General features: G+C 39.1%; 1 protein-coding gene across 6 annotated transcripts in view; it reads left to right on the forward strand.

Annotated features, from left to right (window-relative positions):
* Nucleotides 1-16,821, forward strand: part of MTRR (5-methyltetrahydrofolate-homocysteine methyltransferase reductase) — a 50,181-nt gene that overhangs the window by 28,298 nt on the left and 5,062 nt on the right. For all 6 annotated transcript variants that reach the window (XM_016952934.4, XM_054684165.2, XM_001145012.7 and 3 more), the window contains 7 exons: nucleotides 3,660-3,782; nucleotides 6,415-6,568; nucleotides 7,329-7,417; nucleotides 9,868-10,048; nucleotides 12,118-12,160; nucleotides 13,479-13,665; nucleotides 16,482-16,600. In XM_016952934.4, the coding sequence (XP_016808423.3) occupies nucleotides 3,660-3,782; nucleotides 6,415-6,568; nucleotides 7,329-7,417; nucleotides 9,868-10,048; nucleotides 12,118-12,160; nucleotides 13,479-13,665; nucleotides 16,482-16,600 (896 nt within the window). The remainder of the gene's footprint in view (nucleotides 1-3,659; nucleotides 3,783-6,414; nucleotides 6,569-7,328; nucleotides 7,418-9,867; nucleotides 10,049-12,117; nucleotides 12,161-13,478; nucleotides 13,666-16,481; nucleotides 16,601-16,821) is intronic.

Below are 16,821 nucleotides of genomic sequence, written 5' to 3' on the forward strand. Positions count from 1 at the left end.
AAAGTGTCTGGGTTTTTTCTTAATAGAAAGTGTCATTAAATAGGCTTGAGTTGTTAATAATGTAGTTAAAAGATTTAACAAATCTGAAGTACTTAAGGGAGACTATAAATATGAAATAATATACTGAGAGAGTAAAGAATTGGGGAAAAAAGAATGTTTTTTAGGGCATCCTCTTGGGACCATTGCCTTGAGGCACAGAGGGGTTGGAAGCAGGATTGGGCACAGTGAGCAGCTGAGCTGCGATGCAGTCTCAACAAAGGCCTCAGTCAGCTCCTCGCCATATGGTACCTTTCTCCCATGTGGAAGTATTACCTCTAATAACCAGAGGGTCTTCTGGGTTGTGTGGTAGAGCGGCAGGACCTGTTAACGAGCAATGTCACTTGGACCTGCTGTAGAGCCCTCTCCTGCTCTGGGCCCCACGCAAAGCTGGTGGCCTTTTCTGTCACCTGGTATTTGGGTCTCAGCAGTCCTCCCAGGTATGGAATGTGCTACCCACAGATCCTGAAGAGACTTAGCAGTGGTTCTGCTTCTCTCTAGGAGAAGTGAGGTACAAGGTGCACTAGTGTGGCCTTTACTTGGAAGGGGATGTCCTGACGTGCACCAAACTGTTAGAACCCTAAAAATTGTGCTGGCACTGCAGGCCCTTTAATTGCATAGGGCATGGGTCTTACCAAGGACTGCACTGTTCTGGCCACTCCTCGTTGCTCATACAATGCCCCTGATAGAGTAGGCTAGTGAGGTGCTTTGCAGGTGTTCCACATTTATTCAGACTCTTATAACAGCAGGCAGGACTTATGATAGCCCCGGGGCATAATTGTAAATTTATACATTGTTCCAACGCAAAGTGATCTGTTTCTGATCCTCTTTAGTGATAGGGTTGGGAAGGAGCACTTTGACTAAATCATTGTCCGTGTACCTGAGGCCATGCTAGTCTACTCTGTCAAGGAAAACCAGCTTGCACGGAGGTTACAGTGGACCTGTTTCTTGTTTGAGTTTCGAGTAGTTCAGTGTCATCCCCCAGGGTTTGTGTGGTTTTTGCAGTGGTCACACTGGTGAATTAAATGGAGATACGATAGAGACCATCCCCTGTGTCTACCAGCTTTTTAAGGATGTCATTTCTCTCAGGATGCTATTTTGTTTCTCTTGTTCTATCTTGGTGTTTAGGGAGGAGGAGGGCGTCAAATTCAGAGACTTCTTCTTGGCCCTCCCCATGATGATAGATCTTACGTCATAGGCCAAGAATTGGGTGTTGCCCTGTGCCAGCTGCTGAGTGGCCACTGGAGGTCCTGGGCCGGGACTCCATTTACCGCCTGGCCCCCATGTGCCTTGCTGTCATAGATGAGCTATGCTGATGCTTTGGGTCCCTGGGTAACAACATTCATTTGAACCCTCTCTTAACAGACCCTGGAATGTTTGCACATTCCCCTTAGCCCAGTGTACATTTCCCCTTTGGGAGAAGGACTGCAGAAGCCATTGTCAAGTACAGTTTCTATAGTGTCTCACCGTCCCTCCTCCTAGGGACCTCTTCTCTCCTATAGTCAGTGGGTTGCAGGTCTGGAAACAGGGCAAAGGATCGTTTTTATTGGAGCAGCGGCCTACAGCTCCTTTTACATGCCTCCTTGATTTCTTTTCATTGTAAGGATTGATCCAGTGCCTTTGTGGGCTGCCCTTTTTTACATCTGTGTTCTGCCCTCCTCAATTTAGGACCTCAGCTGTGTTGTGTGCATTCTCTCCTAGCTCCTGTGGGGGCATAGTGCTCTGTTGTATACTTTCTTAGGGGTTAGTCCCTTACCTTCCTTAGCTAGCGCAGTGCTTTAGTGGCCGAGTGTGTCGCAACAACCCCAGTTATTGGTCTAGCAACCAGAAGAGGGGATGGGGTGTGGTAGTGGGGGTACAGGCATATGCTGTGGGCAGAGGTCCTTACACCATCCAGATGCGAGAAGGGAGTTCTTACTCTTCATGGGAGGGACTGGCCACATCTGCAGGCTCAAAGAGTTCAAGGGAATCTGGGTAGGAAGATTTTTAAGGGAATCTGGGTAGTCAAGATTTTTAAGGGGTTCTGGGTAGTCAAGATTTTTAAGGGAATCTGAGTATTCAAGATTTTTTCCCCAGTTAGTCCTTGGCTTTCTCTGCCTTCACTGTCATGGGCTGCATGAGATGACTGTGTCTTTCTAAGCTCCTGAGGATGTCCCCTGGCTTAGTTCTATTTTAGTTTTACTTAGTTCTTAATTGGTGATTTGTCCTTTAAGCTTTTTGCATTTTTTTTCAAGTGCGAGTGAATTTTAGCCGTAGCCCCCCAAGTCCCACCAGTCTTCTCTTCTGCTGTTTCTCTGTAGTTCTCAAGCACCTGATGGATCTTGCAAGGTGATGCATTTGCTTCCACTGGCTCTCCCTGCTACTTATGGTTGCGTTGTTGCTGTGTGCCAGTGCCGTCTGTCTGCTCTCTCACTGGTGTGGTGTTCTCATTGTCAAACAGGCAGATGATCCATCTCCAGACTCCATTTTAGCATCTTTCCCAGGCTACCCTGGCACTGACTGTCACAGGCTGGTTCCCAGGAGTCAAACAGTGAGATGTTTTTAGGGCATCCTCTTGACAGGATCATCTTTGGGCATGGAGGGATGGAAGCAGGATTGGGCACAGTGAAAAGCTGAGCTGCTGTGCAGTCTCAGCAAAGGCCTCAGCCAATCCCACAGGGTTCTCTGGAGCTGGTGGGTCTTCAGAGTTCTCCTGAGTTGGAACGAAGAGGCTGGACCTTTGTAGTCTTTGATGAGACATTGGATGTGGGTTGCCTCTGAAAGGAGGTGTGGGCAGGGGCAAGGTGTGACCTGAGAATGCTGAAGTGGTTCTTGCAGGTGGCAGAGGTAGTCATTGTCAGCACTGCCATAGCCTTTGCAGAAGGCAGTCTTCTTAGGGGTACGTCTCAGTACCCCCACATTATGGCTCCCAGACACCCAGAACTGACCTTCATCCCAGCTTTCCCATATAGCCACTTATCCACAATTAATTGACTAGTACTGTTGAAATATTTTGTTTTTAAACTTAGGAATATAGGAAAGGAGTAGGGAGTATTATAAAGAACTGGGAATTTTTGCAGTTTTCCAAGACCTACTATGTCCAGTACAGGAGCTGCTGGCCACATATAGCTACTCAAATTTAAATTAATGAACATTTGTTAAGATTAAGAATTAGTTTCTTAGTGACACTACCTGTATTTCACAAGCCATATTTCAGCAGCCATATGAACAGCATTGCCCCACACTAGGGGGTTCCTGTGACCGTCTACACACACGTGTTGCATTCTTAAACATCTTTCACATTCTTCAAGATCTCTCCTTCCTGAAACATTTGCATACATTCTGTTTCCCTTTACGTAGTTTATTAGGAAAACTACTAGATCTTTACATGAACATGCCAGTATTTTTATTTTCTATGTGTATTTCAGAAATTCTAATGTCTAATAGATAAAGAGTTTAAAATAGAATTGAGCTTCTGTTCTGAAAAGCTAGCTCCATATGTCTGCCCTCATTCATTTACCTTGGAAATGAATACTGACTAGCCAGGAAGTTTTGTAAGCCCCTATGGATCTTCCGTAGTCACTAATTGAAAGAAGGGTATAATTGAAAATTGCACTTATATTTTGTCACATTTGTTTCTCAAGGAGGAAAGCCAAGCATCTGTGACTTCAGCAGATCCAATTTTTCAAGTTCCAATTTCAAAGGCAGTTCAACTTACTACGAATGATGCCATAAAAACCACTCTGCTGGTAGAATTGGACATTTCAGTAAGTTGCAAAATTTATTTCTCAGCACAGTAATATTGTCAAGATGTGCAGAAAGAGTTGTGTGGCGCTTGGTTATATATGCTGAGTTGTGTGGTGCTTGGTTACATATGCTGAGTTGTGTGGTGTTTGGTTACATATGCTGAGTTGTGTGGTGCTTGGTTACATATGCTGAGTTGTGTGGTGCTTGGTTATGGATGCTGAGTTGTGTGGTGCTTGGTTATGTGTGCTGAGTTGTGTGGTGCTTGGTTATGTGTGCTGAGTTGTGTGGTGCTTGGTTATGTGTGCTGAGTTGTGTGGTGCTTGGTTACATATGCTGAGTTGTGTGGTGCTTGGTTATGGATGCTGAGTTGTGTGGTGCTTGGTTATGGATGCTGAGTTGTGTGGTGCTTGGTTATGGATGCTGAGTTGTGTGGTGCTTGGTTACATATGCTGAGTTGTGTGGTGCTTGGTTACATATGCTGAGTTGTGTGGTGCTTGGTTATGGATGCTGAGTTGTGTGGTGCTTGGTTATGGATGCTGAGTTGTGTGGTGCTTAGTTATATATGCTCAGAAGAATGAGAGGTCTCTGACAGGACATCTTGCCATTTTATTCCTGACCCATCATTTTTTTCTCTCTTCTATTTTCACACCTATTTTCTTTCCACTTCAGGGAAGGACTAGGGAAGAATGGCTGGAGGAGATTCAGCCTGAGAGGAAGATGCTGGCTGACTCAATAAGCCATGAAAGAATAATGGGATCAGAACAGCATTTTATATATAAGAGGCCCAGGAAAGGAAGCTGTCCACTAAGGTCAGCCAGGAAGTTAGAAATAGAGCCTAAGGTCAAGCGAGGTGGCTCTCGCCTATAATCCCAGCACTTTGGGAGGCTGAAGGCGGTCACTTGAACCCAGGAGTTCCTGGGTAACATGGCAAGACCTTGTCTCTACAAAAAAATACAATAAGTAGCTGGGCATGGTGGTGTGTACCTATGGTCCCAGCTACTTGGGAGGCTGAGGTGGGAGGACTGCTTGAGCCTGGGAGGTTGAGACTATAGTGGGCTGTAATTGTGCCACTGCACTCCAGCCTGGGTGACAGAGTGAGACCCTGCCTCAATTTTTTTAAAAAAAGAAAAGAAATAGAACCTAGACAGGCAGGTTAGGGTTAATTCCTCAAGAGCAGTGGTTTTGATTTCTTGACAATCTGGAAAAAATTATGGACTCTCCCGAAAAATGATTACACTTGTCCCTTAGTATCTTCGAAGGATTTGTCCCAGGACCCCTTTCAGATACCCAAATCCTCAAAGCTCAAGTCTGTTATGTAAAATGTTATAGTATTTGTATATAATCTATGCACATCCTCCCCTACACTTTAAGTCATCTGTAGATTACTTATAGTATCTAACACCACGTAAGTAGTTGCTATACTGTATTTTTAAGGTTACATTATTTTTACTGTTATTTTTTATTGTTTTTTCCGTCCCAAATATTTTCCATCCAGGTTTGGTTGATTCTGAGGATGGAGAACCTGAGGATATGGAGGGCCAACTGTATATAGAAACATTTACATACAGTTTTAGTCTGAGATGTGCCTCTATGCACCCCCTCCATGGGCCCCCTTCCTACCCTCCACACCCTGCTGGAATCCATTGACCTTAGGTTAAGAAACTGACTGATAATCCTAAAATAAGTGTTTGAGTACCTCTTCAAAGTCATTTAGCTCAACCGTTTATTTTATGAAAGTCTTGAGAGGTTAAGTGGGTTGTTCTTTCAGAAAAGCAAGGGCACATTAAGGCTGTCTGTGTAGATTTAATCAAACTTCCTAACAGAAAAAAAGAAATACAATGTGTCAAAACTAGATGGTTTTGCATCCATAAATATTAATACTATGTACACCAAAATGTTTTTTATTCTGGTATTTTACATTTTTGTCATAAAGAGGCAAGGGTTGGTCTGTGCTTAGTCCAGTCTGTCTCCCTTGCTGGCAAGAACTGTGAGCTTGTGTCATTGTGAGAGGCTCCTTCCCAGAGCCCTGGCCTGCATCTTTATCACTCTGGGGCTTAGAGGCAATGGGCCTAGTAATAGACTTGACTTGGGAAGTGGTGACTTTTTCAGCCTATGTTTGCTCACAACCAATATCGAGCCAGATGGTGTAATGTTTTATACTTAAGGAGATAAAGTACCCTTTCCTGTCACCTAAAGGAAAAGAGTAAAGTAAGGAGAAGAAAATTGAAAACCAATGCATTTGACCATAATTAGTTTCTTTTGGTCATAATGTATGTTTTCGTGTGTGTGCGCATGTATGTTTTTGTAAGAGGGATTTTTATATTTACATGGGTTATTGAAAACACCATAGGACCTTACTTTGTAGAGAACAAGGAAGGTCTGACTTCCATTCTTTAAGTATGATAAAAGGCAAAACACTGGATAACTACCAGATTTCTTTTTAATAGTAACTGCTAATAATGAAAGTATGTTTATTTGGTTAGTTGGGCTTATTTTTTAAAACAATTGTGTTTTTTTTTTTTTTGAAATTCTGTTTTCTGAGTTCATATATTAAAATCATAATATTGAAAACTATATTTTTGTTACCCTACAGCTTAAACTATGTAACACATATAATGTATTTTTTTTTTTTTCATTTTGGCTCTTCTCTAGAATACAGACTTTTCCTATCAGCCTGGAGATGCCTTCAGTGTGATCTGCCCTAACAGTGATTCTGAGGTACAAAGCCTACTCCAAAGACTGCAGCTTGAAGATAAAAGAGAGCACTGTGTCCTTTTGAAAATAAAGGCAGACACAAAGAAGAAAGGTAACAGCCCTGATGCTGTGACGTTGGGGTGTTGTGGGCCAGTGGACTGGAGCTGATGGTGAGAGTGTGGCTCTAAGGTTCAGGGTCCTGTGTGGTGGCCGCACAGATGCCTGGGGCTCAGCTGCGCATCAAGGTCCGGGAACACAGGCATACACTGGTATTGCTCGTTTCTTAACTTTCATGTTAATTGCACTGAATAAGAAGATAATGGATGTTCTTATTATTGGACATTTGTGGACATGAAAACTGAGTGTAAATGTAGTTTTTGAGAAGCATCGGCCTAGGTTATTTTTAAAAATTCTTTTCCTGTTATGTTTACTTCTCATAGTATGTTTGTTTTTGCTCATTTATTATATAAAATAATTGCTTTTTCCATAATTAAGAGAAGTTATTTATTTTTCAAAATATAAATATATTATTTACTTAGAATCTTGAAGTAGTCCTAAATTGATTTTTTGAGAATAATAATGCTAATGGAGTACTGCTGTCTTTTTAGCTTTCTGTTCCTTAATTTTAAATAACTTTCCTTTCTTTTATTTGGCCTATCTTGAATTTATAGTCTTTTTATGTTTTTGTAAGGTGGAGTTTTTTACTGTATTCATTTTGGGGAATTTTTTTGGCTGAATAAACATTGCCACAAGTCATGTTGCACTTTGATGCGCTGTAAAGTACTACAGTAATTGTGTTTTGGGGAGTGTGTAAAACATTTTATTCTTCATCTTCTATGTCATGAACCCCTTTCCCGTCTTTACCTGAAAAGGAGCTGCCTTACCCCAGCATATACCTGCGGGATGTTCTCTCCAGTTCATTTTTACCTGGTGTCTTGAAATCCGAGCAATTCCTAAAAAGGTATTTTTTTCTGTCTTCTTCAGGTAACTATTTTAAAATATGCTTAGCTGTATTTAGGATTGATTAAACAAATTTAGAATATGCCCTTTGCAGTCTTAAAAAATGTGATCTTGATAGCATGTTTTTAATATTAGTTCCCAAGGGTGTGTGCTATCATCGTAACTATCATCTACGAATCTTTTTATGTTGTATTTGCATTTAAATTTGTGTTTTCTATTGAAATGAGGGCTTACATAGGGCTTTTTCTTAGTCTAAATAGGGCTTTTTCTTTGTCTTACTTTTACTAGTTATTAACTACGTAGCACATTCCACAGTGATGGAGGTGACTGCAGTTGACCTTGTGTTACCCAGCTACACATTGCTGCTGCTTCTTTAATTGGTGACAGAAAGCCAACGAGAGCTTAGGATTCCCCCCAACCACCACTTGCCACTTCCTACAGTTGTTAAGATCTACTTTGTGTAATACTACATAACGATTTATTGCTGTAACAGAATGCTTCAGGAAAAATGGAAGGGTTTTGGTAGATAATAATCAATTTTTATGTGAACTTGGAGGTAGAATAATCCACTAGATGTCAGTATTGTACCAGGAACTGTTTTTTTTAAAACTACGTGTAACTGATTTCTTCTAACCAGCTCCCGGAAGTGGCCATTAATGGATAAAATTTTTCAAATGTGCTTTGCCACACTTGTATTGTCAGTGAGCATAAAGAGTGTTGTAATTAGGCCACCATCTCCCCAGTGTGGTTTTTGTGTCATTTTATTAATGTGTTTATTGCATTTCTAGTCTTGGGTGAGTAAAGTACTTTAGAGAGAGGCTCAGCTCTCTCTAAATAAATAAATATATATTTATATATAGATTTATATATATATAGATTTATATATAGATTTATATATAGATTTATATATAGATTTATATATATATATATATATATATATATAGATTTTTATATATATATTCCATCTTCCTTTCCTGGTAATCAGCTCGAGATGCAATTTGAGTATTTAGAATTAATTTACTGTAATGAAAGCTTACCGATTAAGTCACAATTTTGGTTCAGCTCTACCCTTTTAAAATTTGTGTAAAGTGTGTGTGTATGTCTGTATATGTGTATATATATGTGTGTGTATATATGTGTGTGTATGTGTATATTTGTGTGTGTGTATATATATATATATATCTGGGTTTTTTTCAAAAATAGTATGCTCATTGGAAAAATTCTGGATACAGAAATAAATAACCCAGGAAACCAAAGTATTTTATAATCAAACCCTCTGAGTTAACACTTGAATTTTGTTTTCCTGAGGAAAATATGGGTATCCATATTATATGTGCTGTTCTATAACTTGCCTTTTTAACTTAAATCAAGAATCTATATATTTCAGGATGGAAAGAGTTTTAATGGATACTATGGATACACCATTATTTGTTGATGTAATTATGGGCAATTGAGTCATTTTTGCTTTTTCACTATTAAAAAAGGCAAACTTTCTTGTACTGTATTAATTTTTGAACACTTACTTCAAGTATATTTGTAAAACAAATTCCTTGGAGTAGAATTGCTGTTTTAAAAATATTTACATTTTAAATTGTAGTAATGTTTGTCAGGTTTGTCATCTTGTTCTCCAAAAACAGTGCAGTATTTCCTGTTGTAGTACCATAAAGTTTTTGTAGTTCTAAAGTGAAAAAAGTATGTTAAAGGAAAAATTGTCACTGTTTTAGCTTTTAATTTAGGAGATTGTATTGGCTTTAGAATTTACAAACTGTTATTGGTAGATTTTTTATTATCTTGCCAAAGTCTTTGCAGAGATTTGGGGCGTCCATTCAGCAGTGTTTCCTGAGTCCTTGTTTTTGTTCAACGCTGAGTTTGGCACTTGGAGGAACATGTGTAATTTGTTAGTGTCCAGGTATTTTAGACAGAGATTCTTCAGCCAAACCTTTGGAAACCTGTGACTCCTTTGGGAACAGTGATTTTGTCCTCCCTGTTAAGGAAGTCCAGGACACAATCATCTTGAGCCATGGAATTTAAAGTAGCACTACCCATTAGCATTTCACGTAACATTTGATGCAGATAATTACTGAAGTGCTTTGTTCCTAAAGAGCCCTTGAGAAATAAGCTATGTCTGCATGTAATTAATAACTTGTAATTGCATTGAAATAAAAAATTCTTACTAGCAAGTTTGATGTTTTGTTCAGGAGTTTAGACTTTGAGAATTGAGATTCAGAATTTTATTAGTTTTATTTATTTATTTATATTGTGGAATTTTTCTAACAGGTCAACATTAAAGCAAATGGTAAATTAAATTTCCTCCTCCTGATAATAGCTCCTAGTGGCTTTCTCATTTTTTCTTGGGTAATTGGGTGCATCCCCAGGCAGACATTTAACTGAATATTCTAATAGCTCTACCCACAAATTGTGTCATAATTTAAGGCGGGCTCCTTTTTGTAGGCATTTTTGCGAGCCCTTGTGGACTATACCAGTGACAGTGCTGAAAAGCGCAGGCTACAGGAGCTGTGCAGTAAACAAGGGGCAGCCGATTATAGCCGCTTTGTACGAGATGCCTGTGCCTGCTTGTTGGATCTCCTCCTCGCTTTCCCTTCTTGCCAGCCACCACTCAGTCTCCTGCTCGGTGAGTAGTCGCTTTCACAAGCACCGTGGTGGCTGTTCGTGCACTGGTAGGCGGGCCACCTTTCTGTAGTAAAGAAGATTTGCTGCTCTTGTCTTACCCTTTGTATCCTATGCCTAAAGAATATATCTAAATGAATGGTGGTGATTGGTAAGTAAACATCTTATATCTTGTCTTCAGGGTGCTGTGACATCTGTGTGCCCTTCCAGAAGTCACAGAATTCCCCTTCCAGACTTTTGGTTTTCTTTTTTTTCCTTCCAGCAGTGTCACTATCATTTTCTCTCTTAATAGAGTCAGTTGTTACTCTCTTTTTTTGGCTCAGAATTGAGCATCTTTTCTAATTTAACTTTTTTCAGAAAGGTTGTTTAGCTAAATGTCTAAAAATGAGCTTCCTATAAAATTTTCTTTTTCAAAGCTAACGAACAACATATTTAATTGAAAGAGGCTGATGCAGTCTGTGCTGTGTGCAGAATGCAGAAATGCGCCCATCTGAGCAAGTCCAGATCGTGGGTCCTTCAAGAGCAAAAGGGGACTGTGTCATACCAGTGCAAGTCAACATACTCATGGTACTGCCAGGCAGAGAACCATCATCCCATTTCAGATGAAAAGTAACCCATTTTTTTGCCCAGAGTGACTCTTCTAGTCCTCATACTCCAACAGAAGAGACCTCAGCATTGTCCCTGAGCAGTCGATGTCCTAGGACCTCTCTGTGGCTCTCAGGAAGGGATTGAAAATGCTTGCTAGGGGTGAAGACTAAGCGCTTTATAGGACTTCAAAGCCTTTATTACTTTCTTGTGCTTGTAACTTTGTCATCTCCTTTCCCATAGTGGTAAGTAGTCATGCCTTTAACATTTGCATTTTTCTTTGGTGACACCAAAACGTATATTGTCCTTTTTACTCTTGGGCCAGCAAGATCCTTTTCGATGCCCAGTACAATTAAAGGCACACTTCTTTGCAAGTCAGGGCCTGATTTCTCCTCCTTTTTCTTAGTGTTTTTTCCACTTACGACCTCCCCAAAATGGTAAGACCGTGTTGCTGAATGAGGCTGCTCTTCTTGCCATTCTGTCCTCAGGCTGGCCCTCTCACCCTCTTCAGTGAAATCTTCGAGAACCATCAGCAGGAATAGGATGACAGAACACAGGGTGGGGAGTTCTAAGTAGTATTAGAAAGTTCTCTTATCATATACTAATTTATTGCAATTCTTTTTGTAGATTTTTTGTTACCTTTTAGAATGTTTGTAACAATACCACGTTATGTAGTTATATAAAAAAATTAAAGTCATTGGGACTTATAAAAAATTATATTATTTTCTAATTAAGAAAAATTAAAATATCTAAAGCTTGATATCAAGTTGAACACCCTGCTAAACCTTATTTTGATGTTTAAAGCTCTATGCCATTATACATAGACCTTTTCAAATTTTCAATTAAGTAACTGCTAAAAATAAAACATACCAAAACATAAAACATTTCAAAGTTTATTAGTGGATAGTTCAATATTTAAATACAGATTATTTAACCTGCTTTTGAAAGAATACCTACGTATTTTGAAATCACTGAATTTTTTTGATAAATTTTTTGAAAACCAAACACTTTAATTATTTTAAATGTAAGATGGAAAATATTTCAAGCCTAAGCATTTTCAGTAATTCTTGAAAGAGTAGCCTTTAATCTTTTTGGGATCATGACTTTATTTTAAATCTGAAAACTGGGCACCTCCCTGCAGAAAACTGCACATACCTAGTAAGGGTTTGCTGAGCTTCTCACCTCTGAAGCCAACTTATGGACCCTTTCCTAGAAGCCTTTGCTTTCAAAATTCGCCTTTGGGTAGAAATACTGATTTAAGAGTAAGAAAATGCATCTTACCTGGTTTTTAACTTTAGGAGTTGAAAGAAAAAATAGTAATATTTTACTTGAACACAAAGTTTATACATGCGCTTAACTATGATTTAAAACTAGAACATGATTTATTTTGAGTATTCTAAATAAGACATGGAATTTTTTTTTTTTTTTTAGGTAAGGTTATTTTCAGTAGTAGTGAATTAATAATTGCTTGTTTTTATTTTTTTCTAGAACATCTTCCTAAACTTCAACCCAGACCATATTCGTGTGCAAGGTACTAATATTTATTCACATAATATATAGCATTGTTTCTCCAAAATCTTAGGACACTCAGGCTTCCAAATCCTTAGAGTTTACTAATTTATTCAGTGAAAAGTTACCTGCTTTATGGAAGACAGTAACAGGCATAATAAAGCAGAAGAAGAATCACAGAGCTCCTGTCCTCTGGGACTTCATAGAATTTAACATCTTGGGTGGCTTCCCACGGCCCAGCACTATGTTTCCCCACTTAGGAGTCTCAGGCTCCTCCACATGCTTCCTGTGTCCGTGTGCCCAGCCACCTTCACTGAGTGGCAGCCGAAGGCAGGGGAGACAGAAAAGTTCCACTATAAAACATTTGATGAGTCCGGGCGTGGTGACTCACTCCTGTAATCCCAGCACTTTGGGAGGCCGAGGCGGGTGGATCACGAGGTCAGGAGATCAAGACCATCCTGGCTAACACGGTGAAACCCCGTCTCTACTAAAAATACAAAAAATTAGCCGGGCATGGTGGCAGGCGCCTGTAGTCCCAGCTACTTGGGAGGCTGAGGCGGGAGAATGGCGTGAACCCGGGAGGCGGAGCTTGCAGTGAGCCAAGATCGTGCCACTGCACTCCAGCCTCGGCAACAGTGATACCCTGTCTCAAAAAAATAAAAAAAAAAAACATTTGATGAGCACTGGCTTATAGGATTCTCCCTGTGGCCTTCGTTCCATTGCACAGCCTCTACCATTTTCCCGTCTGGCTCTCTGTTTTGCCTTTCAGTAATAATACAAGAAGGTGCACCATTCTTTTGGTTGAAAAGGGAATTAAGAATGAACTCAAGTTCTTTCACATTATTTACCCTATAATGTGAAAATAAATCTAGTTTTGTAGGGATGTCTTTTAAAGATGTTTTTACTTTGAATTTTTAGTTTTCTCCTTTCTGGGTGTATACTTCAGTCACTTTCAAGTTTTATGATCTTACCAGTAGATAATGTATGGATATTTGTTAGAATTTATCCCCATTTCTTCACATCTTTATAATAAATATTGAGTGAATGAATCCTTTACATGAAGATCCTTAGGGCATATTAGTTATTATAAATCTCATCTAGTCCTAGTGCAAGCAAATAAAATTGGAAACTTTCTTGAATAACAAAACGTAGGGTATGAGAGTGTGAAGGTTGGGGGCAGTTTTTAATTACGTAATAATGGCTTTCCTCTGTGAGGATTTGGAAGGTAGATTAGAGCCTATAAGGAAATATTTCTAAACTGAATAAAAAAAGGATTTGTTTGACCCATATGTGTAGTAGTACTGATATCGAGTTCAAAACTTGTCTGTGTATCTTTGCAGCTCAAGTTTATTTCACCCAGGAAAGCTCCATTTTGTCTTCAACATTGTGGAATTTCTGTCTACTGCCACAACAGAGGTTCTGCGGAAGGGAGTGTGTACAGGCTGGCTGGCCTTGTTGGTTGCTTCAGTTCTTCAGCCAAACATACATTCATCCCATGAAGACAGCGGGAAAGCCCTGGCTCCTAAGGTAAGAAATTAGTACCTTAACCTCAGCATTGTTAACTCATACTTTTTGTTTGATTAGAAAAAACAGTGTTGTCTCACCCACATCATTCATTACTATCATAAGAAAATTTATGCTGTTCTTGAATTTTAAAATCTCTATTGCAAGAGCAGAAAACTGTTTACTTCCATGTACTCTTTAACTAGTGTGTGTATTTTCTGAATGTATAAAGCATGAATTTTATATAGTACGGTCTTTGCTTGTCCTCTTCATGGAAAAGAAGACCTTTTATGTTGATATTCTTGGTACATTGGCCTGGGGAAGGGTGGAGAACAGTCTAGGAAGTATTTAAGGGGGGTGATGAGAGACAGTCTCATTTTATGTTTAAGATGTATACTGCCTCTCAAATAAGTAGTTTTACATTGGGGGTCTGAGGGCAACTAAAGATTAATTTTATATTGTCCAATTTTGGCTAGTAGGATTCCCGCATCCCTGTTTCTCTGCTTTTGTTATCTGTGGTGTCTGCCATCTGAACTTGTGCCATTATTGAGAAGACATATGGCTGTAAATACTTTTACAACACCTAGGAGTAAAAGGTTATGTGATTTTCTCAACAGATTGTGGACACTTTACACTTGGACTCAGTGACATCTTTTTATGTTTTGATACGGCACTCAGCAGAATTTCGAGACCACGTGTGTAGGCAACAATTTAAAGTTGTCCACAAGAATGGTTGAAATAAAGCAACATTTCAGGCTTTATCATGAAGTCCTCTTTCTTCATGGTAATGAAGAAATCAGTGATTCACTTGGAGTGTTGTCTTAGGAGAAGTTTGGTTTCTTTATTAGAGTTGAAAGGTTCATAGACCTCAATAGTGGGGATTAGGACTTCTTGGGATATACTTGAGAGGTTAAGGGGTGATTGCTGCTTGAAATTGCTGTTTAACTTGATATTTTTCCAGTCTGCTACCTGGAACAGAGAGATGCTTTATTGTGTTCTCTATACATCATGTATTCATTATACATCAAAATATTAGGAACCTTACAGAAACTTTCTTTTTTGAGAAGAAATATTATAGTACTGATATACAAGTATATGTCCCTTGGTGATTGTATAAAGATAGCAGATGATCTCCAGAACATTAAAAACAATGTGTGTCCATCATGTATCGTAAACACTAAGCATGGGTGCCTTTCACCTACTCCTCCTTTCCTCCCTCCCTCTCTTCTTCCTTCCCCATTTTAACAGATTTTTATTAACTATCCAATCTATATGCAGTAGAAGTGCAGATATGAAGGATATAATTTAAAACTATCTGAAATTACCTGTGCTTGTGTTGTGTTTTATTACAAATTATACAGAATGTTGACTTTTGCAAGACCTATCACACGCCATGCCCTACTATGGCGGATAGTACAGTTATTCACAGATTAACCCTGCCACTGATGTTCAGCCTGGCTGTGTGAACAGAAGGACATCTGCCACATCTAAGCAGGAGCACTAAGCCTGTGGGCGTGGTGTAGCTTGGCTCTCTTCTTCCTATCTGCCATGATATTCTCTCCACATAGACCCCCAAGTGAAGCAGCCCCACAGCCTTCGAGGAAGAGAGCCCCAGAATGCAGAAAGTGTGCTGTTGTCACAGGATCTTTGTACGTGTGTTTTTCTTTTCTGCCAGGAACATGCTCTGGCATGGCTAACTCCCTTGATTCAGATCGTGGTCAAAGGTCTCATTGTAGACATGGGCCTTCTTTGACATTGGTGTTTGAATTAGCAGCTCACTGCCACACCCATCATTTCCTTACCCTGTGTAATTTTGCTTCCTAAGACATTGGGAAGTCATTACCCGTCATTCTGTGGATATATGTGATAATGTGTATGTTTATTTTCTTTTCCTCCCACTAGAATGTAAGTTCCATAAAGACAGGGGCGTTGTTTTGTTCATTTCTGTATCCTTAATGCCTGTCATAGTGAATACTTTCAGTAAATCTGTTAAATGAATGAAGCAAAGAAGGCTAATGTAATGTTAACTAGTTTCATTCCCAAGTAAGAGCAGTAATGAGACACAGCTTTGCCATTCCTTCATTTAAAAGGTATGGTGTTCAGGCTCGTCATTACTTCCTACAGCTGTCCTTGAGTTAAAAGTTAAAATGTATACAGTTACACCACCATGCAAGGTGGAGGGGAATCCTGTCATTCTTAAACCTTGGTATCAGTATGACTTTTGCATATGACAGTGAAACTGGAAGTGAAACATACTCAGATTGATTCAGAAATATCTTTTGAAATTTTAACAAAAAGATTTTGATAATTATATGATTTGTTTAGTTATAACAAAAATAATTCTGGGTAATATTGGACCCAGAATAGCAAATACAGCACCATTATCTGGAATATTTGGAGCAGCCCCTCAATTTCTTTTTAAGGTGCCTGACTTTTATTTAAAATTTTTCAACTTCATCGTGTTGCTAATCTTTATTGTCTTCATATTTAGGGTACATTTCTCCATAATATATACTATTGTCTGCCCACCAGAAAGCAGATCTTATCCGTAGACCAAGAAACATGATTTGATTATCTATTTAGAGTTCTACCTCAAAGACACCATGCCTATCATTTTTTAAAACATTTTTTATTTGAATAGAAAAGAAAAATTTGCAAGACAAACTTCTTTCTGTAGTGACAAATGTGCTCATGGTTTCAATAAAATCTGATGCCACTATTTAGTGATGTTTCTTTGATGGGAATTTTCCCTTTCTGATTTGTTTAGCAAAGATCATCTTGATTATACACTCTTGCCTAGGTTTTCTTTCATACTTACCACATTTGATGTAATATTTCAGATATCCATCTCTCCTCGAACAACAAATTCTTTCCACTTACCAGATGACCCCTCAATCCCCATCATAATGGTGGGTCCAGGAACCGGCATAGCCCCGTTTATTGGGTTCCTACAACATAGGTATGTTCTTTTTTTGGCTAATGGGAAAATGTATTCCTGAGTAACCGTTTTTGTTTCTTTCGTCATTTTGAGGATAATTGGACTTTGATTATAAAATTTTGATTTAAAAAATTATTATTCAATGTGCGATAACATAATTTGTCACCATGGGAAAAGTAAACACACAATGTTGTAGAGATTGTGCTTTGTACTAGAACTTCCTTTTTTACTGTGGCACTTTT

The sequence above is a fragment of the Pan troglodytes genome, chromosome 4 (genome assembly GCF_028858775.2).
Source record: "Pan troglodytes isolate AG18354 chromosome 4, NHGRI_mPanTro3-v2.0_pri, whole genome shotgun sequence".
Taxonomy (NCBI): domain Eukaryota; kingdom Metazoa; phylum Chordata; class Mammalia; order Primates; family Hominidae; genus Pan; species Pan troglodytes.